The 22413-nt window shown below is 39.7% G+C and overlaps 2 protein-coding genes across 4 annotated transcripts in view; one reads left to right on the top strand and one right to left on the bottom strand.

The window, feature by feature from the left end:
• PHKB (phosphorylase kinase regulatory subunit beta) overlaps positions 1–8749 on the bottom strand; it is a 68903-nt gene extending 60154 nt beyond the window's left edge. For 2 of the 3 annotated variants that reach the window (XM_084215294.1, XM_084215295.1), the window contains exon 1: positions 8505–8749. In XM_084215294.1, the coding sequence (XP_084071420.1) occupies positions 8505–8574 (70 nt within the window). In that variant the 5' untranslated portion in view covers positions 8575–8749. Of the gene's footprint in view, positions 1–5889; positions 6003–8504 lie in introns of those variants that run through there. The other variant, XM_084215296.1, reaches the window with a different exon arrangement.
• ITFG1 (integrin alpha FG-GAP repeat containing 1) overlaps positions 8626–22413 on the top strand; it is a 71641-nt gene continuing 57853 nt past the window's right edge. The window contains exons 1-6 of the mRNA XM_084215297.1: positions 8626–8943; positions 12238–12310; positions 13656–13801; positions 15442–15499; positions 16096–16170; positions 18616–18710. Of these exons, the coding sequence (XP_084071423.1) occupies positions 8748–8943; positions 12238–12310; positions 13656–13801; positions 15442–15499; positions 16096–16170; positions 18616–18710 (643 nt within the window). The 5' untranslated portion in view covers positions 8626–8747. The remainder of the gene's footprint in view (positions 8944–12237; positions 12311–13655; positions 13802–15441; positions 15500–16095; positions 16171–18615; positions 18711–22413) is intronic.

The raw sequence follows: 22413 nt of genomic DNA on the forward strand, positions 1-22413 counted from the left end.
TTGAAACAAAAAAGTTGTTACCTCTACAGTCTCAGAGAATTTTTTCTACACTACCTGTCTACACAAACCCAACCTCCACCTGTATCTCCAGTGCCTTGTAGATAATCACCTACAGCAAATGCTACATAAGTGTAGAGTTAATTATTGAAGACAACTATTAAATGCTGAGAATTTTCTATGAACATTTTCTTAGAATTAAGTACATTACAGAGAAAATTCCAGAAGATATGTAGGAAAACAGAAGAGGGACAAAAGTAGACCATATTCAATTCTTACTGCCCTACCTGCCTTCTAAAATGGTGAAGATGTTCAACACCCTCAGTGTTTCACCTACCCCAACCTTGTTTGCACCCACGAGTCAGCTCAGCTGATGTCATGTCAGAACAAGGGTTGGCTTGTTCCCACATGCTGCTAAAGCTTAAACAAGTTATTCAACAGATAAAGCCCTCAAGTTACCAATGTTCCAGAGAAATACAATGCTCTCAAATCCCCATCTTTCATTCTCACTGTCCCATGTATTGACTGCTTCCCTATCTGCACCTGAAGAGTCATTTTTACTGAGAGCTGAAATGAGCTACCTATTCAAAATTATTGGGGTGAACCATTTCCAATTTCTAATTTCAGAGTAACATCCTGCTCTCCCCCACAAATCACTCAGGCTTTATTCAGTGCTCTGGATGGCAAGATCTCCACAAGAGCCATGTGCTAACAGGAAGAATGAGAATTTTCCCTTTGCAGCCTGCACCCTGCCCTTTGGGAAAGCTCAGGGAATGCAGTGCCAGGGCAGCCCAACCAGCCAAGCAGTTCTGGCAGGACACAGCGAGTGCTCCTTTTCACAGAGCTTCTTTGGCAATCCCAGCACTCTCCCAGGCATCAGACTCGTGATTGTCCATAAGGAGGACTCTCAGCCCCATGAAATCAAGAAAACAAACTGAAGAAAAAAAAAAAAGTGTTCAAGAAACAACCGGATGTGGGACTCAGTGCCCTGTCCAGTTGCCAAGATGGTGTTTGGCCAAATTGGAGTTGATGACCTCAGAGGTCCTTCCCAACCTAATTGGGATGTGTGCAGAATGGTGACAGAAGCTTTATGAATCAAGTCCTTTGGGGAGAAAGAAAATGTCAACCCATTCTAGCATGCAAACCTCACCCCAAGTTAGACTGCCTTTGCTTTGCCAGCACAGGAGTGAAAAAAACCTCACCCCTCCCCAAGCAGAGCCCTGGGTGCCTGCTCTGCTTGGATGTCCTGATGATGCTTCCCAACCCATCTGAGCTTCCCCTACAGCCTTTCCTCATTGGGAGACGTTAAATTAGAAATAAACACCTGCATGTGGGAAAGGGCCTGAAAGGGAAGCCCAAAGCACAGAGAGCCCAGTGTATTTGAACTGCCAAAAAAAACAAAGTCAAAAGAAATGAAATTGTTCTGTAATGGAAAAGAAAAACTTGTAACATCTCACAGCTTTTGTATCTTCTATTAAAATAAATAAATAATGAACATTCTGAACCAGTTTAAATCCATTTTTTGTTTTCCTACATATTTTAGTGTATGAATCCTTGTCCATGAAGTGATTAATAATTTTTGCTGTTATATGATTAATTCAGTTATCTTGCAAAAGCACACAATACAGCGAGCTGCAGTAACTGTAATTTTGTACAGTGTTGTAGTGAAAGGACAGAATACACAAAAGAAAAAATCTTCAGGAAGTTGGTGCATAAATAGCAGCAATTTTATGAGAAATTCACTTAAAAATTCTCAAAGGCAAAATAATGATTCTAACTTTTAGATTGGCTAACTGAATACCACATGCATATCCACCATCCTTTGTATGTGAAACAGGTTCAGAACGTGCACTTCCTGCAGGCTGCCAACCCCAGTGTGGCACCAGGACACACAGCTGAGCACCCACAGGCACATACACACAACTCAAAAGTTCCTGAACTAAAATTGTTTTCATTTAAATACTCACCAGACAATCTGTGACCCTCTGTGGCCAACAGAGAAACAAAACAAAGGTATCAAGAACAAAAAGCAAGCATATTCTTCTTTTTCAGAGCATTCAAAGATTTCAATTTAGTGCAAAAAGAAGATTAAACAGAACAGAAAGCATGAAAATTTCAAAACATCACCACAAATTACATTATTCTAGATGTTTGAAACTTTAATACAAATATAGTAAAACAGTCAGAGTAGACTGTTGATGGAACAGAAAGGTGAAATTAATTCAAAGTTTGAAAAACTGACAAAAAATAGTTTTATGCTTTCCAAGCATTCCCTAAATTTACTCCTACTATAAGGAAGAGAACTTTTTTAAATCAAAGTTTTCCACATATTCTTCATTAATTCCTTATTAGCATCTATATAGTTTATGTTTTGCTTGGGTGTCTACAGCATTCTCCTGGAGAAATCATGTGGTAAATTACATTTCATTATTGTCACAAACTAATCAAAGCAAGGAACAGCCAGGACAAACATGAAGCTGCTCCTTCCTTGAGCTTTTGGAGAGAGCCCATAACACAGAGGAAGCTATTTTAAGGATGGCTAAAAAAAAAGCCTGTCTACAGCCTCATCCAAAATCTGAGTTCATTTCAGCAAGATAAAAACCTGTCATAGGAAGCTATTTTCAATTACATATTTAAAATCAGTTTTCAAACTAAAGAAAAAATAAATTAAAGAGATGACAACAGCAAGACTGCAGCACTCTAAACATAACAGAGTGACATTTACAAATGGGACCCTGGAGGTCTCACTTTGTACAGCAGCATTCAGAAGACACAGAATGAGGACATTAATTTTAAATACTGTTTTTCATAAATACATCATTTTATTATAACCATACAGTGGGAGTTTTATTTTAGGCAAATAAGTAGGTATGCTAGGAAGAACATAAAAACCTGTTCTGTTGATTTACTATTTTGTCTGCTGTCTAGTGGTGTAACAACCCCATCCAACATTTAAATAGGTTCTTTGGGAATTCAGCTTTTCTTCCTACAAAGAATGAAGTGTGCCCATTATTTCCTTACACCACAAGTGCCTCGCTGCAGGCAGTACCTACTTCAAAATCAGCAAAAAACTGATCAAAAATCACAGTGTCACTTCCTGTGTTAATATAATTAATGTCTGATAAGAGAACACTCTAAGTCTTGATCCCAAGTCAAATTAAATCCCTGTTTGTCTTCAGACATTGCACTGACTAAATACCTATGTTCCTAATCTGAAGGAAAACTAATCCCCTTTCATTTCCCACCATCTACAGGTCCCAGAGTAATAGGATTTCACCTCTCTTCAAGTTGAACAATCACTAAAAATGATAGAGATTCCTTTCAAAGTAACAGAGAACAGGAAGAAATTTCAATCCTATGTATGTACAACCTCTGGATGCTGAAAATACTGTGTCATCCTGATGCTACTTTCCCATCCACATAATTTTTATTCCAGTTATACCTGAGATTAGCATTAACTTCTCTTCAGGGAAGAGATATGAACTGTCCAGATGTTTGGATTCAGAAGCTATGGCCAAAATGGCTTTAAAACAACTCTGTTCCCAAATTTGTATATATATGGAAGCTTTGCACACACACACATCCTGGAAGATGGCAGTAATTGTGCATATTAAAGAAAAATAGGGATTAGAATGGAAATCTGTACTAAGTCTATGGATAAAGATTTGCATATTTCAACAAGGACAGTTTATTAAAATCTTTCAAAGTACAGAATTAATATAAACAAACACTTCCACAAAGTTAATCCCAAACAAATGGAAGCAACATGGCAAGAATTTTATTTCTAATATTTTACATGCCAGTATAAGAAAACATTGGTTTGCATAATTAAATTGGGCCAGGCCAAAAGAAAAAAGCTGAGAACGCAAGATTTCTTTGTAGATTTGATAAGAATGAAAACTGATCACAGCCTCTGATGTGACATTAGGTCTGGACATAATCAAATATACGAGACAGAGGCGAGCCCTGGACCGCAGATCACTGTAACTTTCATTACCCAGCATCAGTAAGGGCAGTGGCAGCTTCACATTACACAAGTCATTGGGACCAAAGAGGATTTTATTTCTACTCACAGCAAAGTTTAAGAAATGATATCACAAGGGGATTTTTAATCACTTCATACAGGAGGACACCATGATCTCACAGTTGATCCTGCTTTGAGCAAGAGGCTGGAGTAGGTGACATCCTGACAACCCTTCCAGACTGAACTGTTCTACAAAACAGGGTAAGGAAACACCAGGAGAAGGGCTTGGAGAGGCAGACAGAAAAGGTATTAAAGTATTCCTCTACCTGAATATACAACAGAAGTAAGCAAAAAGTATCAACTGTTTCATTGGTTGAGTGACAATAAAAAATTAGGAAAAATGAGAAAATCTTGTCATAGTTTAATTTTAATAGCATTAAAGAGAAAAGCTTTAAAACTATAATCGATCAAGAAAAATCATGTGTTCCACTGTGCAAGTAATTCAACTAGTATTTCATAGAGTCTTAGAACATCCTGAGTTGGACGGGAACCACAAGGATTGTCAAGGTCCTGCTCCTGTCCCTGCACAGAACAAGCCCAGAATGGCACCTGTGCCTGAGAGCGTTGTCCAAACTCTTCCTGAGCTCTGTCAGGTTTGGTGCTGTGCCCACTGTCCTGGGGAAACCTGTTCAGTGCACAACCACCCTCTGGCTGAAGAACTTGATATTCAACCTAAACCTCCCCTGACACAGCTCCAACCATTTCTTCAGGGCCTTTCACTGATCACCACAGGGGAAAAAGAAAAAAAAAAACCACTAATTTATTCAGTCCTTTCTCTATTTCCTAATCATCTGAAGGTAGCTCTTCATCAAGTATATTGTACTTGATGGAATCTACTGATTTCAGGATTTACAGTAACTAACAACACAAACAACAAAAGCTACTGGACACCAGAAATGAAATACTGACCATCGTGCCAGTACACAGGAGCTTCACATAACCAAAATGGCAAAGTCTACCACACAAGCCTTGTAAATGCTACAAGCAAGGCTGGAAACCACTCAGGATATTCAAGACAGGCATTGCCATTTCTGAGAATTCAAAACAATAGGTGTTAAAACTATCAAAAATGTTTATTTTGCATCATAACAAGAGAAACATCAAATATCTATACAAGAATTAGGAAAGAGTAATCTTTTTTTTTTTTTTTAAATGCTGTCAACACATCACATTTTTTGATGGTCAGAGAGGCAAAACTGAAAAGCCACAGGAAGGGCAGGGGAGTCCAAGGCACCCACTTGTGTCCCCTTACCTGGTCACTCTCACCAGCACTTGTGCTGCTACTGAGTTTCAACAAGGACTACCCAAGAGTTTCCCCCATCACAGTGTCACATATGGACACATCTCATCCCAAACTCCCTTCAAAGCACACAGGAATGGTCTTGACAGCTTCATATACTCTAGCTTCTGCTGTACCTGAGAAGAAGCTGTGCCAGGGGGCTTTACTTTGCTTCCACTTAATTTCCAAATGTCCAACTTTGTAACCAATGACTGACTGACTGGAAATTTTACTTCCCTCTAAATCTGTCATGCTGGGGTTCTTTAGGAGTCAATTACAAACAGCATTCTTAATGCACCTTTCACATGACTGTCATATTAAAAGAGAAATTGGAGGTCAGAGATGGTTGCATTGAGGAATACTGACAGGAACACTAAACAAACAAAACAGGAAGATTTGATAGTAGATTTCAATCTAAGTAGATTACAATTTTCAGAAACTTTTACTGAAAGAGTTCAAATTTTTAAGTTCTACTGTACAGTGCTAAAGAGCTACTAACACAGAACACTGCATGAAACAAAACATACAATTATTTTTTGTTGAATTAAATAGCCACAAACAAAAACAAAACACAGAACTGCACACTTACCAAATTTTAAAAAAGCATGCGCAGAGGAGGCTCTGTCATCATCCAAATTGGCCATTTCAAATTGGTGCAGCTAATCACAAACGGCTCAGGCTAAGCTACAGTCATTTTCAAAACTGTTTAGTAAATGTTAAAGGCAATCAGCATAAAATTAAGTGAAAGCAATGTTAGTGGAGTTATTAACACAACAGAGTGCACAGCACAAAGTTTTATTACATCTTATGTTTTCTTCTTATACAATGACCTCTTGGTTTTATTTTGCTTTTACTTCCATAAAACTTAGTAGTTTACTCCATCTGAGTGAAAGGACACAGTTTACAAAAAAATCCATCTTTTGGATATTTGACATGAGCTTTCTTATTCAATAGGAAATTTGCTAGAAACACCAAAAGGTAATGAATACAATCTGATATATTTCAAGATGAAATAAAGATACTGATTTAACTAGTACACACTAAAGTGTTAAGTAACAATGATAAGGAGCTAAAACTCTGCTTATGCATAGTGCTGCTTTCATAGTGCTGCCATGTGAAATCTACACCAGGATGTTTCCTGCAGTCATATACATTACCTATGGCACTGAATATCTCAGTTATCAGGGGTATGTCATCTTCCACTTTGGAAAATACAATAGGAAAAATGTGTCTGCAATTATGATGACAAGTTTTTCCAAATCTTTAAAGTTTATCTTTTTTAAAGTAAGAAAAATTTCCAGGGCTTTAAACTAATCAACTACTATATTTAGAATCTGCTCCTAATCAGAGTAGCAACAAAAGAAACAGTATTTTATTGCTTCAGGAAGGGAAATGAAAATTTCTTAATAAAATTTGGTTTTACTGCAAAAAAGTAATTAATCATTTAATACACATAAACATGAGGATACAAATTCCCTCCTACAGGATTTGAGTCTTACATGATCCATTGCTGCAGGCTATAAAACATGAGTCAGTGGTGCATTTCAGGCACGTGTTCCACGTTTACTACATCTTACTCCAAGAAGCACACTAGTAAAAAAAACCAAACAAAACAAAACAGTGCTGTCTGTGAGCTGTGACTCCAGCACAGGCCTCAGCCAAACCAGAAACATGTGGGGGACATTCAGTCACTTTCTATGATAATCCAAACCATGTCTCCTTCTGACAGGGCCAGGAAGGAGGAAAAAAGCCCTGAAGTTATACAAATTTCAACATAAAGATGCAGCAGTAAACTTGAAATATAAGAACACTATTTTTATTTTTAGATATGAATGTTACTTGAAAGATATTTAATAAAATTTGATTTTTAAATCAACTTTTTCATCAGAAAAACTTTTCAACTAAAAATAATGTTTATTTCTTGACCAAATTTATTCAATTGTCATGTAAAATGCCATGAACAAATCTCTAGACAATCTCTGAACAAAATCTGTATGAACTGCGAAAGATGGAAGTGAACTGCAACCTTGCATCCCTCAGAATACAATTCTTTACACATGTAACAAAAAAGTAACAGGCAGCAGCAGCAAAGAAAAAGTGAAGTGTTTGAAACCATCAAACGCCTTCTGCAGGCAGACCTGACCCTGCAGAGGATCCCCAAAGCCGTGTGTGCTCCCCGCGGCCTGACCCTGAGGGGGATCCCCAAATCCCTGTGCTCCCCGAGGCCTGACCCTGAGGGGGATCCCCAGAGCTGTGTGCTCCCCGAGGCCTGACCCTGAGGGGGATCCCCAGAGCTGTGTGCTCCCCGAGGCTCGGGATTCCCGATCAGCCGCAGCTGCACTGCCCGCCCCGGCTCTGCTGTCAGTCCCGCTCCCGGCACCTGTAATCGCAACCGGCCGCCAAGTGACACCTCCTTCAGCGGGCAGTCCTCAGCGCGGGACTGCCAATCAATCTATGCACAAACCGAACTTTTAAAGCCAAATTAATCAGACCAGACTTTAAATAATCAATTCTTTAGAGCCCTCGTAAAGCCCCGTTTTGGTCTCACACTGTCTGATCACTTACTAGCACAACAAAACTAACCAAACATGGCAATAAGCAACAACTGAGTGTTACAAGCATGTGTGGTGTATAAATAAACAAGGAGATCTTCTGGAAAAGTTTTTTCCGTTAGAACAATTAAACTCCTACTATAACTGTACTTTACTTCAAAAAAATAATAAAAAATCAAAACTCCAAGTTTTTTGAAGTTCAGACATTCAGGCCAACTCGGCAAACATCACCCTTTGGTTTAGGCCAGAACGTAGCTGCTGCTCGTTCAGAACACGAAATTCTAGCGCTGTCAACCAGTTACCTTTAGCTAAGAGAAACCTGCCAAGAGCTGGGACTTTCCGCTAAACACTGTATCTGTTCCACAACCGCAGCACGTTACACAGCTGCGGTGCCGAACACGCTGCCTTTGCTCCCGCGGGCACAGGGGACACCTGAGGGCACCGGGGGCTCTGCCCGCCGAGGGCTCGGGCGGGGCCACCACCCCGGGTGTCCCCTGAGGCCCTGAGGGCCGGGCCCGCCCGGGCACCAGCGCCCGCGAGAGACGCGCCAGGGACGGGGAAAAAGCCCCGGGCCGGGCCGGGAGCGGGGTGGTGAGTGACGGGAGGCACAGGGAGCCCCGGAGCTCCTCCCGGGCAAGCCAAGAGGTCAGACCTGAGCGTTTGGAGCGAGCGCGCAGCTCCAGCATCTTCCAGCTCACGTCAGCCATGTGAGTCGCCGCCATGGCGGAGCGGTCCCGGAGAGCCCCCGGCGCGGGTGCGCGGCGCCGGGCGGGCCCTGCCTGGCTCCCGCCGTAAAGCACTCGCGCAGGCTCCGCCGCCGCTGCCGCAAACCGCGGCCGCCGGGCCGGGCCCGCCCCGCTGCCGTCAGAGCGCGGGCGGGGCGAGGCCGTGCGCGATGGGGGCCCGCGGGCCGTGCCCGCCGCTGGCCCCGGTGCTGGCCCTGGCCCTGGCCCTGCTGGTCCTGGCGGGGCCCGCCCGAGCCCTGCAGAATGTGACCGCTCAGCTCTTCGGGCCCGAGGCCCGCGGAACCCTGGCGGCCTTCGGCGACTTCAACTCGGACAAGCAGACGGACCTGTTCGTGCTGCGCGGCGGTGAGTGCGGGGCCGGCGGCGGGCCTGGGGGCTCCGGGGGCACGGGCGGTGTGAGCTGGGCTCCCTGTCCCTCGCAGCCAAGGGGCACAGACACGGGCGCCGCCGCCCCCCGGGGCCCGGCAGCCCGTGCGGTGCGACGGCGGGGCTGGGGCTGCGGGGCAGCGCTGCCGGTGCGAGCTGCCCGGCCGGGAGAGGGACGGGCTCGCTGGTCACCGCTGTCCCTGCGGTCTGTGCCTTACCGGCTGCTCGCTCGCTCTCTCCCCGGACACGGCCGGAGTGCCCGGGGTTTGTGCTGCCCGGGCCGGCGCGGTGAGCACAGCGTTGTTTGCGGGATGAAACTGACGCTTGCTTTGCTCCCAGGTATTTCCTGTATGGCATACGGTATTCAGTTTGTACTAGAATGCTTCGCATACCGCGCTTGTATCTTTAAAGTTGAATTTCTGGTTGTGAAATAATTTAGAGATTTCATCTTACAACTTGAATGGTCACAAATTGTTGTTTTGCTCCTGCTTTCACGATATTTCTGGAAACAAAGGTGGCCATTTCACAGATGTGGAGGAAAAATTGCACATTGTCTTACTTGGAACATTAAAAAGTTAAAGTGCCATGGTAGCTGTCACCTGCCACAGGTTTCTCTTCAGGCTTCAGATGTGGGGAGACCTCAAATCAGGGTTTCTTTTCAGTGGTCAGTGTTATTTGCAGACATTAATCTTAGAATATTTTACTTTCTTGAAGCACATTAAGATATTAAATTTATTCTCAGATTCACCATTTTTTATTCCTTCCATCTCAGAAATGTTTTTCTAAGTAGCTTTGGTAAAGCATGAGTGACTTTCCCATCTAGTTGAGTTATTGAAATGCATGGCTCCCTGGAAATGCTCCACTGGCTCATCTACTGAACAAATGGTCAGATTTAAAATGAATGTCTATGATAAGAGATTTAATTTTTACTTTCTTATCTTTTAGATGAGTGCATATAAAAATGTGAATAGTTATAATTTTCAGAAACTAGACTTGGGATTTCTTTGTGTCTCTTAGCACTCGATAAATCATTTTCCTGTGTGATACTCACTGTAAAAATCAGCTTGAAATAATATAGTTGAAAATATTATTTTTCATAACTTAAGTCTTGGTGAAAAGTAACTACAGAATACTCTCAAAACAAAAGGTAGTAGTTTAAATGGTGGGATTTATGGCAGCCAGTTGTAAACAGCATGAGGAGATGAGCACTGGAGATGACATGAGACTTTGAGGAACAGGAGGCTGTAAAGCAGCCCAGTCCTAATAATGCTGACCCTTAATAAAGAAATGGGGATGATGTCTTGGACCTTTGGCTGGATATATATTATTTTTCTCATCTTGCCTTACTGCAGTTGAGTGAGAGTAATGTTCCATATGCTCAGATACATAAAAGAAAATCAGATTGTGCTGATACCTTTGTAAGAAATAGTAAACTCTCTGAATGTAAGGGATAGTCCAGATCTAGAAGTATCCCATTGCAAGACTAATTCCAAAGTACCAGTGGACTCTGGGTTTAGTCACTTTTTGAAACTCAGAGTGTACAAATAAATGGAATTGTGCATACACTTACCTGTTTTGTGAGTCTGTGCATGTAACAGGTCAGTGGGGAAGCTGGTGCTGGTTGCTTTTTCATGTTCCAGCTTCTGGCTATGCTTGATGCCTCTGCTGGAAGTACAAAGCAGTGAGTGAGCATTCCTCTGTTCACCTGCTGTGTTTCATTGGGGGATTTGGGAAACTTTTGTGGTATTTATTTCATATATACACCTATGTGTGTGTGTGGTATATGTCACACAGATGCTCAACCTGAAGACCTCTAATCTACATAATTGTTGTTTGTATGGAAACTGTTCCTGTTTTTCACGCCCTCCAATGCACTGGCTTTTTTTCTTATTATCCTCTTATCTCAAAAAGAATACAGAACTGCAAACAGCATTTAGGATTGATTGTAGTGGCATAGTAATTCTGTTTTCTGTTCATGTAATAAATAATTTTTAATAGTTAATTTGCTTTTGCTTGAGCACTGAGCTGAAATTTTTATATCTCTATCTTTAACGACCAAAAATATCTCATTTCTCAGTGTTGCAGCTAACTTGGAACCTAGTATGTGTAAAAGCACATTTGCTTCTTCATCCTGGTCATTACTTTACCAAGTAACCAATAAAAAGGCAGGTGAGAGTGGGAGGTGTGAGATGGGAGCTCAGGTTCAGGAGGCAGTCCCCAGGTGAGCTGTTCCAAGCTGGCTCTGGTCCGTGCCAGGCCTTTCTGTCATCCAGGAGCATGGTTGCAGCTCAGGCAGTGTTACTCTGGGCCTGAGCTGGCCTCCTTGGCCTCTGTGATAGGGCTTCTGGTCATTTACTCATTTGGTGGTGGATTCTCCTTCTCCTCAAGAGGTTTATGGCAGGAGCCTTGTATTCTCTGCTATTTCCCAGCTGTGAACTTTGCCACAAGACAATGCTCTTAAGAAGTACTGTGATAGCTCAAGTTTGGAGCCTTAGAATTATTCTTTTATAGAGAATGATTTTGTGGTGCTGGACCAAATGATTTTGGGTTTATTGGAGAATGAAGCAAAGAAAAAATACAATTGTTGCACTGTGAGCTATGTTTTACTTCCAGAGGTGTGTGCATATTGTGGTTTACTGACTGAAAATTTTATTTCATCACTGAAGTTAAAATTTTTCCTTTCTTCCCTGAGTTTGTTATTTCTGCAACATAAAATAGGGGCTTTTATTTAGATTGTCCCAAAATCATGAAATTATACTTGTATTATTGCCTCTAAATGGAGAGATGCTGCAGGGAACCAAGTAAATTCTGAGTTTCCTTTAAAGTGCTTTGGACAGCTGACGTGGGAAAGCACTATCAGATCCTGCTATGTGAGACATAGTATTAAAAGAACTAATTTGAATTAGATTTTAAGCTTTAATTAGTTTTGTGGAACTGCTGCCTATTACTTTACTATGTGTAATATTTCTTAATTCATTACAGAAAGTTTTATTTTAAGCAATGTGATAAAAATAACAGAGGGAAAGTTCTAACACTAAACTCCCAAAGAAGATTTGTGACATTAGCATTCCTTTGAGATACATCTGACTTTGTGTTGAAGAACTGCTCCTTTTGCCTCCTTTTGGATGAGGAGGAAGTAGTGGTATGAGATGTCTTTAAAAGTTTTTGCTGCTGTGGGGAATGGTCATTTGTGGCAGTTGTTTAAATGTTGAGTTTGTATATAAGCCATTTCCAGTCTTCCTCTGTTGCTCATGGTGTTGCTTGCCTTGGCAGGAAATGAGCTGGTGATCTTTTTGGCTGACCAGAAGGAGCCCTACTTTAAGCCCCGTGTTAAACTACCAATGAAGTAAGTATGGCTGTCCAATGTTTGCCTTGGAAGGGCCTCTCTGCACTCAGTGGGAACTGCCTGCACTTGTCTGTGCTCCTGTTACCTCTTTGACTTGTTCAGCTTGCTCTTACAGCTCTAGTTCTTTGACCAACTTCCTGTTCCATGTCCTGATACATTTTTGTTTTATTGGTCAGATGGGAGAGTCTATGGAGATGAATTGTGTCATTCATGTTGTTTACTAATAAGTGTTACTTCCAACCCTTATGGAATATTTATGGTTCAGGTTTTGTGCTCAAATCCATATTTAAAGTATCTATATGTTGAAATATTTTTGCAGTCTTCAGGACTGTATTTCATAGTGAAGCAAACTGTCATTCCATAGCTTAGTCTTTGTGGTGGGTAGGTCTAGTATCAATGCCAAGACATGCTTTCAGGGAAATTCATCCATTTGCTGTAGTTACTAATGGAATCCAGCCAATATAATCTGATTTAGAAGAGCTATGAAAGATGGTGTTCTGGTGTTTCTGTGTAGAGATGTTCCTTTCTCAAGTTTACATGTGGCCTTTAAAAAGACATCAGTTTTTAATAAATGTAAACCAATCTGTTTATATGTGCATATATATATGTCTAGCTTTAATATCCTGTTATATTATTATGACTATTGCTTATGAATAATGCTTACCAATGGTATTATGTTTATTAAAAGTTAAAATGCTTTTATAGCTCAGCTTCATCTTCTGTATTCTACATATTTTTATTTTTCCTTATTCCCTCCTGTCTTGGAAGGAACTAATTTGTTTAATGCATTAGAAAGGATCTGCTTTTAATCCTCAATGTGACCTGTGTTTGTGTGTGTAAAGCAGAGTCTTAGATAGAGCAAACACAGATAGGAAGGAGTAGTAAGACCTGGCAGAAGGTAGGAGGAAATGGCATTGTCTTTTAAAAATCTACCTGTGCCTGACTCCTGCTGTTTAAACAGCTCCTGTTGCCTTATGTTCTTGCTTTTGGAATGCAACCAAAAGATCCTGCTCTCTGAAACACATTTTGGTTGACTGGTTCTAAACAAATGTGAGGATTTAATGAAGTGTAGATAGCATTAACAGGATATGACTGAAGAGTGTCTGATAGCCGAAGTTTAGAGTTAAAATGTCATTTTCCTTAGACAAGGACAGCCTATCAGGTGCCTGATTTTGAGATACTTTTGCAATAGGTAAGGACTTAATCCTAAACCAGGTTGTTGAAGAGTAAGATTGTATTGGACCAACTAATAATAATAGGGCAAGACTTTGACTACACAAGTGCTTTTTACATGCACACCTTTTTACCATTATTTGCATGTGGGGGTTTTTGTTTTTAATTCCAGATCCCTTGGTGTCACCATAACCAGTGTAGTTCCTGGAGATTATGATGGAGATTCCCAAATGGATGTCCTCCTCACTACCCAAGGCCCAAATCATGGCAAAGATGAACTTTCAGTATTTATTTTCTGGGGACACAACCAAACATTAGGTGAGTTGCTGAGACTGGTTCTTAGTAAGATTGTTAGACTTCTTAATTCAAAGTATTGTCAAGAAGTTACAACTCATTTTTACAGTGTAATGATTGTTTTTAGCACTAAAATAGGGATTAGCAGCTATTCAGCTTCACACCCATATATTATCCTGCTGTTAAACTGTGTTCAATAATTAATGAAAGAGAACAATACTTGCAGTATATTATGCAACAGATATAACCAAACATTATTCTAATTTGGCAGTACCTATTAACTGAAGAGCTGCTTCTCATGGCTTCCCCATCATGCATGTCAGCTTCACAAAGACTATCTCAAAAGATTTATCTTCAGTTTAAAATGCACAGGGAACCTGCTGTGAACTTAAGTGCATCAGCTTTCAAAATCACATTCCTAAACCTACCACCAGTAATATAATATTTATGTTACACGAAATTCTTTAAAGACAGTGACATACTAAAGTGAGTATGGGAAGAAAGGTTTCTGGAGTCTCTATTGCTGAAAGTTTTCAAGACCTTTAGAATTGATTTTTCAGGAGTCTCTTAGCAGTGTTCAAGGTATAGCTGATTCTGTCTTGGGGTAGGGTTATGGATTGTGTGAACTCTTGGTGTCTCCTCTGTTTTCTGTTGACTTTGCTAGGAAAGGGTTTGAGGAAGAATTTAGGGTTTGAACAAGGACACATAAGCAAAAGAAAATACTCTTTAATCCACAAAAACTACTGAAGAATAATCACTATTGTGATTAAACAACTGTGTCATGGCATAGTTACCAAGTTTGCCTCAGACACCATTGCTTCTGGCTTTGATCAGAGCTGAAACAAGCAACCTGGAAACCTGCAGTGGATCAGTATTAAGTGAATAGCAGGTATCTCTAGCATTGGGAAGAATCTGAGGACTTGGATTAAGTTATTCTGTTTTGTTTCAGAAAAAAAAAACCCAAGTGTTGGGGGAAACACAATGAGCATATGGGGCCTGGAGGAGGAGTCAGAGGTTAAAAATTCAGGCAGTGGTTGGTATGTGCTGAGGCCACTGGCAAGGTATGGGGTGTCTCCTTGGGTAATAGAAGTGTGACAGACAAGTCAATAGGAGGGGGCTGTTGTATGAAATGTGGAAATTGTAAAGACAAACATTGTGGAGAGAGAAGAGAAATGGGAATAACCTGGGAAGTAAAAGTGAAGTCTAAGGTGATAATCTGGTTGGAGCTTAGTCCTCACTTCTCATTTAGAAAGTCTACCTTTATTGCTTATTTCAAATACTCAGTGTGCATAATTAAGAATGTTATTTAAACAGAAATCTAACATACAATGAATGTTAAACTTTTAGCCTGTCTTCGTCCCAACTGGTTCAGTTTTCCAGCATCTGTGTGATTACAGTCCTACACAGAAATAGCTTTCACTAAGATCTACTTGGAATAATTTGTTGAGGAGTTTAGTGGAGAGGGAAAAAGACTTCAGTATTTTACCTGTAATTCACCTTTCCTGCAAAATTTCAGGGAGCCATTTAGTTCTTTATATTAAGAGGTGCCTTTTTTATAAATCGTAAAACAGATGGTTTTAAATTAATAGAATTATGTCTTAGTTTAAAATGCAAATGTCAGAATATATTGGTAACTGAATCAAGTTAATATTTTCTGTTTTCAGATCTTAACCATAAAACTGTGTTAAATAAGACTTTCCATGATGAGCCTCTAGTAATGGAGTAAGTATGACCTACTTTTTTAGAAAACCATGTTTATAATGGTGACTAAGAGCAACTTAAATAAATTTTAATGCTAAAATTTGAAACACATGCTCATGTTCTTTATCTTTTAAGAACAGGGTGGTTTGTGTAATGTCAACTGATCCAACAAAAGATGATGAACCAAAATGCTTATCTTTACAATTCTTGTATATTATATTATCCTGGCAATAGTAACTGCATGATCTTTTAATTTCTTTCATTTCAGTACTGTGAGTATTCATTAAAAAAGCCATTCATTTCTCATTGTACTTTGTAAAGCAAAAGCCTTTACTGGCTTACCAAAATGAGCAAATGTCCCTTTCACAATGTGCTTGCTTGTGTGTGAAATGCTGAACAAAAGTGGAGGCAAGTAGGTCTGTAAGGCAAAGCGCAGGCAGAGTGTGAAGCACTGACAGACCTTTACTGCTACCGGCAGCTCAGACAAAATGCAGAGCCACACCTGAGAGTTCTTCATGGCCCAGTGGGGAAAAGTCCAAGTACAGATGAGTTTAAGAACAGTTGGTCTGAACTCCTGTGGGGACTGAGGTGGCACTGACATTGTGTTCCCTTTTCAGCTTCAATGGAGACTTGATTCCTGATGTGTTTGGTGTCACCAGTGACTCAAATAAGCCACAGATCCTGCTGGGAGGGTAAGCTGAGGGCTCGGGGGTCAGCATGGCTTTGGAACGGGGGCACTGTGTATCCACTTCCCACTAAAGTGTAGGCTTTGTGTGTGAATCTTCTTTCTGTCCATGGCAAACATTCAGTGACACTCTTCATCTGCTCTTTAAAGTGTTATTTTATAGGGCAAGTAGAGATTCCATGAGAGCTGAGAAAACAGAGCCACTGATAATAGACATCAGAAATAGGAAAATTGGTTCTTGGAACAATTAGTTCCAAGAAGTTATAGTCCCGTTTGTTTAGTACACTTGATATTTAGTGTTATAATCTGTGTTATGAAATTTGTGCTGTAAAAAAGCAGCTTTCAGGTTGATGATGCAAGAACTACTGAAACAGATCTTATGATTAAAGGGATGGCAAAAGAAAAATCTGCAAGTGTTTGGGGTAAACTTAAAAAAATGCTCTCATCAGTCTGGGAAATGATTTGTAAAGGGGAGGAAATCAAAAGCACGGGAAGTGCAGGATGTAAGAGTATTGAACTATATGTATGAGGAAAATATAGAGGAAGAGATTTCTGAAGTGACATAAAGCAGAGGTGACTAGGTAGCAGCACAAGTGTGCATACAAGTGATGTCTGTATCACATCCCTTGTGTTGAGTGCCTCAGGCCACTCATGAGCAGATAGAAGTTGACTGAAGCCTTATGAGATGAAATTGCAGCAAAGGGGACTAAGTTTCATGATTGAAATTTCTGCTAACCCTGAAATTTCTAGAATGGGACCAGTTATCAAATACTGGAATAAAAAATAATGGCATACTTAAATGCTTAACAAGGACTGTGGAAAGGGTTATTTTTAACTGTTTTGGATATGAATGCTGAAATAAAAGCATAACAGAAGATTGTGTCTCTACTGGCTCAGAAGACCCAGTCTGTAACCAAATAATATCGAGTAGCAATGTCTCTAGTATTGGGCAGGATCCCAAAGAACTTAGTCTATAATTTGAAAATGAAAAACCTTATACCTGTAGTTCCTGTCTCTTTTCCTTTCCTGGGATAAATAACATTAGAATGTGTCAGTGGAAGCTATGCCCTTCTTGGCAGTGTGCTTTTGTTCATTAATCCCAATTTGAATTGTATCACCATACTTGTACTGCTGGCTTATGAAACGTTGCATATTCACGAGGATGTTTCTGAACACTTTGTAATGATTATATATAAAATAAATTGTATGAGCTTTTGAAGAAATGGAAAAGTGGGAAAGATTTATTGCATTTTGTTGAAGAAAAAAGTCTTTCAGGAGCTTTAAGATAAAAATAAACTTACTCATCATAGCTCAAAATAAGACTGAGTGCTATAGGTAATAGCATAAGCCATGTCTTGTTCATGGAAAACAGCCTTGTCATCTGCTTAGAAAAGCTTTTATATTTTAATCCAAAATGTTTTAAGATTTATTCTAGAACTGTATGACTAACTTCATTGGCAGTCTTCAAGATTGAATACATAGAAAAACCTAGAGAAAATACTTAATTATTTCTTTAAGATTGTGATGCATTTTTAACATTTCTAAGACTTAGTTATGATCTTTGGGAAGTAATCAGAATATTATTTATTTTCTTAACATAAATTAGTCAAGGAAGATAAGGACTTCAATAATATGTCACTGGAATAAATAAAGCAGTTCCCAAGTAGTAGTAGTAATATTTCTGCCTGCTGTTGTATAGCGCACGTTGAGATTTTTCTGAGTGTTTTAGCTAAGGGTTCTGAAAGTCATATATCTGATGATTCAGCCACTGTGACTTTTGAAGGATTTGTTGCACTTCAATTCACTGCTAATAGGGAAGTGTGCTGGAATTTCAGCCATTTTTTAGAACAGAAACAAGCAGGGCATGTGTATTTATAAATAAATAAATAAAAGTATCACCTGCTTGGGAAATTACATAATTAGTTAGTAGTCCATCATAATGTGAAAGTTACTTCATGTGTTGATTTTTAGATGAGCTGAAATAGTGTATTTTCATGCAGCAGGCATGAGCTCTCTAGCAGCATGTGCTTACTTCTGCTCATGTTTATTAATCAGAAAGTAAATTCCAGAAGTACTTGCAGAAGTTAAACTGCTTGAGGAAACTGAGAAGGACAGGGATCAGTGTCTCAGGATTTGCAGTACAGGAGCCTTGGCACTAACTATAACTTTGTGGGTAGTGACACTGTTCTGTGCAAAACAAAAAAAAAGTTGCTTTAGAAAATTAATAAAATGGAACTGAAGCCCCTGTGCTATGAATCATCCTTCACAAAACCTTTCAAGCAGTTCCTGGAGTTATTTAGTATATTGTAAGCTAAGTAGGAATTTTGTCTTAGCATTGGGAGAACATGCTTTCTGTCACATTTTATTTAAAGTTTCACTGCTTTTTAAGCTATATTATCGTGATTAACAGTCCCTACACATTGATGAAATGTATTTTTATTCTTGTCTGTAGGAACTTGTCATGGCATCCTGCGCTGGAAACTCAGAGTAAAATGTATATACCACACTCTCATGCCTTTATAGACTTAAATAATGACTTCACTGCTGGTAAGTCATAGAAGTGTTAGATACCATCCTAAAAATAATTATCACCAAGTGTCAATGTCATGTGTTGCAACTTCTTTCAGTAATTATATGATTTTGCTACTTCTGATACGGGTTTTTCAGTTACTTAATTTTAAAATCTATGATTTGAAAATTCTGGGTTTTAAAAAACAACTTTGAAAACAAATATCCTAATAGCATTTGCTACTTCTTGATGATAATCATAACTACTGCTTGTTCTGAATGATGTTGTGTTCACCCTTAAAGTGTTGTTTCCTGCTCTTCACAACGCTGTACTCTAGTATTCATAGCAGCTGCATCAGGGCTGCAGTTCTTCATCTTAAGTCTGGAAATAGTTAGGTAGTTTGATGCAGCAGAACATTTTTAAGACTGGACTTAAAATTTGTTTTCAGGATTTCATTATTACTTCATTCTATTATGTTGTAATTAATTCTATCACTGATAGAACTAACTGTGTTCTCCCTTTATTTTGTTGGGGTATTTTGTCAATGTGATTCAGTTACCATGGTGAATCTGTTTATCACTTACATACCTGGCTCATATTTCCAAGCACATTTAAATATTGTGATAAACTTAATTTCTTCACATACTAAATTAATTCTGAAGTGCTTTATCTTCTGCTAGACGTGCAATGTACATCAATTCATATATGGTAATTTTGGAAAGAGAGCTTATCTTTTTCCTATTTAGTTGCACGGGAATGAGAGAGGAACGCGTCCATAAATTTAATTAAGATGCTTATAAATGTTGGGGATTAAGTTAATTGCTTTAGTATGCAGTCAAACCTTAATATCCAGTTCTGGCACATTGCTATGTGAAGCTGTCAAGTAGAAATTCCAACTGGAAAATTAAATATATGGTTGCTTACCATAATCAGTGTCATGTAATAACCAGTTCTAACACACTTAGCTCTAAAAGCCTTCTGGAATTTTTTTTAGTGGCATAAGCAGCATAGATGAGCATTCCAGATAGCATTTTAGGTTGAGTACATTGAACTCTAAACTCAGAGGTGAGTAAAGGTAAGAAGTCTAAGATTCTTACATTGATCGGTCACAGACTGATCAATTTTTCGAGGTTTTTGACAGCTGCCAGACTAAAGAATGTTCCAAGAGTTCTGGTTAGTGCTGCTGCTGTGGAAGCTTCTCTATTAAATAGAAATGAGAGTCAGGATCTTTGTGTGGGTAGTGCTGGGAGCTTTTATAGAGTCACATCTATTTTTATATCTCAAGATGTGAGTGTAAGCTCCTGTGAAGCTCTTCCCATAAAGATCCTGACTTTTACTTTCTTGCAGCAGCAAGGCTGTGACACCTCGGGCTGAGGTACTACGTTAGGGTGTTATGTTTAGTGTTGTGGGAAGTGTTATGTTACAGGAACGTGGGGAAAATCGTAAGGAAAATAATTCATTCTGACAAGAAAACTGGAGAAAGTATTACAGTATTATTATTTTTTAAAGTAATGTTTTACTTCTAAGGTGGGAATGATAATTTTTTTTTACTGTCCCTACGAAGATGGGACAAACCAAGAATAAGACGTGTTGCTAAAAAATAGTATCAATATATCTGATATTTCATGACTGATGTGTTTTTCCAAGAGTGCTTCCTGCCAAAATGAAAAGTTGCCAGTTGTCTAGTCCTGCCTGTGCATTTGTAGCAGTTCCCTAACATCAGCTCTAGTAACTGCTTGGAACTGGGGCTGCTGAGGAGCACAGTTCATTGTCACTGGAGTTATTAAGTTGATCCAACTCACCATACAGGATTGTCAGAGCAGATGTAAGCACAGGGAAAAGGTTGACTCCTCTTTCAGTAGCAGCAGTTGTAGGCTGCCTTTAACCAAGCATGAAATTGTACCTTGAGTCTCACTGTGCCTCTTCCAAAAAATACGTGTGCAGTGTTCTCACCACGTCTGCTCTAATTTGTGTGTCTGTACAGAGCTGGGCAAGTGACTCATAGGTAGTCATCAAAGCAATCAGGTGATAGAAACTCGGGAGGAAAAAGGGCAAAACAACAAAAGCTGGAAGTGTGTGCAGGACTGGTGGGAAATGCACTGGGGCAGGCAGGGCACGGGCAGTGCTGGGTACCAGTGTTTCTCCGTGGCCTGGCTCTGCTTGCTGAGGAGGAGAGCATTCCTGTGAGTCAGTGTTCACCCACACAGCCACTCTTCAGTGGGAACAAAGCCTCATTAGGAGCAGGGCCTGGTGCACATTAGAATCATATTAATTAAAAAGGAGGCATTAACAAGATGCAGGGGAATAATCTGCCTGCTGAAATCATGTGGCCCAAAACACTTAATAATCATGGGATTTGATGCTGCTGTGGGATTTTTGGACTGAAATATTCAGGCTGTTTACTCACAGGCAATGCTACTGTTCATGATTATAAGGATATAATTGCACCTAAAATGGATGGAGTGATTTTTGTTTACAAATAGATCACCAGGACATTCCATTTTACTTATTCTCCTAGGGGTTTTTTGCAGGTATTTTTAAAGGTTTTTCTAATATTCTGCAATATTTTGGCACTCTTTTTATTCTGTAACAGATGCAGCCAATTTGATGATTTTTAGCTGGGCTATTTTTGGCAACTCTATCATTATAAACAGCTTAGGAGATTTAAAGTGTGCTTGACATAAAACAAAAAATCCTCTCTGGGCTGAGAAGCTTTTTGCTAGTTTATTGCCTAACCCGTTTTCAACCTGCTGATATTAAACACTCAGAGCAGAGCTTTTAATTGCCACACTTCTCATGCTCTGGGTGAAATGAAGTTGAATTGTTATGATTTCATTATAGGAGAACTTGCTCATAAAGATGTGTTTAATCCCTAACAATGCTTCATGAAAGGCTAACAGTGTAAGGATTTTATAATCCAAAAATCCTCTAACCACAACAAAGATAATACTAATCTTTCTTGGTCAGAGATAAACTGGGCTGTTTCAGAGAGTAATGCTGCTGCTGTTTTTAAAGAAAGCATCCTCATGCAGAAGTCTCAAGTCTCAGCTCCCTATAATTATTAATTCAGTTAGGAATTCTGAGTTAGACTGGGAATTTCATTAAAACCATGCAAAAATTTGCAGTATAAAACCTTTACCAAAGGGTCTGTATGTGCTTAATGGATAAACTAAATAGCAAACTTTCAAGTGTCCTTTGCATGCATATTAAGCATGTGTTGCTCCAGGGAGGAGTATCTGCTTCACAGAGTGGCTGAGCTGGGAGGGGATGTCTGGAAATGGGCTGGTCAGGCAGCCTCCCATCACTGTCACTGCTGGGACATGGCACTGAGGCTGCAAGGTGAGGAGCCCTTGCTACAACAGCGCTGCTGGGTGTCTAGTAATTCATACTCACACTTGTCATTAGTTCTTTTTCACAGCTGGCTTAGGAGAATAATCTTCAGCTAATAATAATAGGCTTGTCTGAACAGATTAACATTAGGTGTATTTTACAAAGCAAACAGTCCAGGTGAGCATTTTCAAAGGAGAATCCTCAAGTAAGAGGCCTGTCTTAAAAATACCACAGTTGGAATTTTTAGGATAGTGATTATTTTGCTGTGTCTTTTTTTTCTAATTAGACAACTTCATTACTTTTATTGTAAACATCCTACAATATCAGATATTCATTTAGTGCTAGTGCTGTCTTTCTAAACTTAGGGGCAAAAAGACAGGATTATTAAACCATAAATTAATTTGCATTCAG

The sequence above is a fragment of the Fringilla coelebs genome (genome assembly GCF_963513975.1).
Source record: "Fringilla coelebs genome assembly, chromosome: 14".
Classification (NCBI taxonomy): Eukaryota; Metazoa; Chordata; class Aves; order Passeriformes; family Fringillidae; genus Fringilla; species Fringilla coelebs.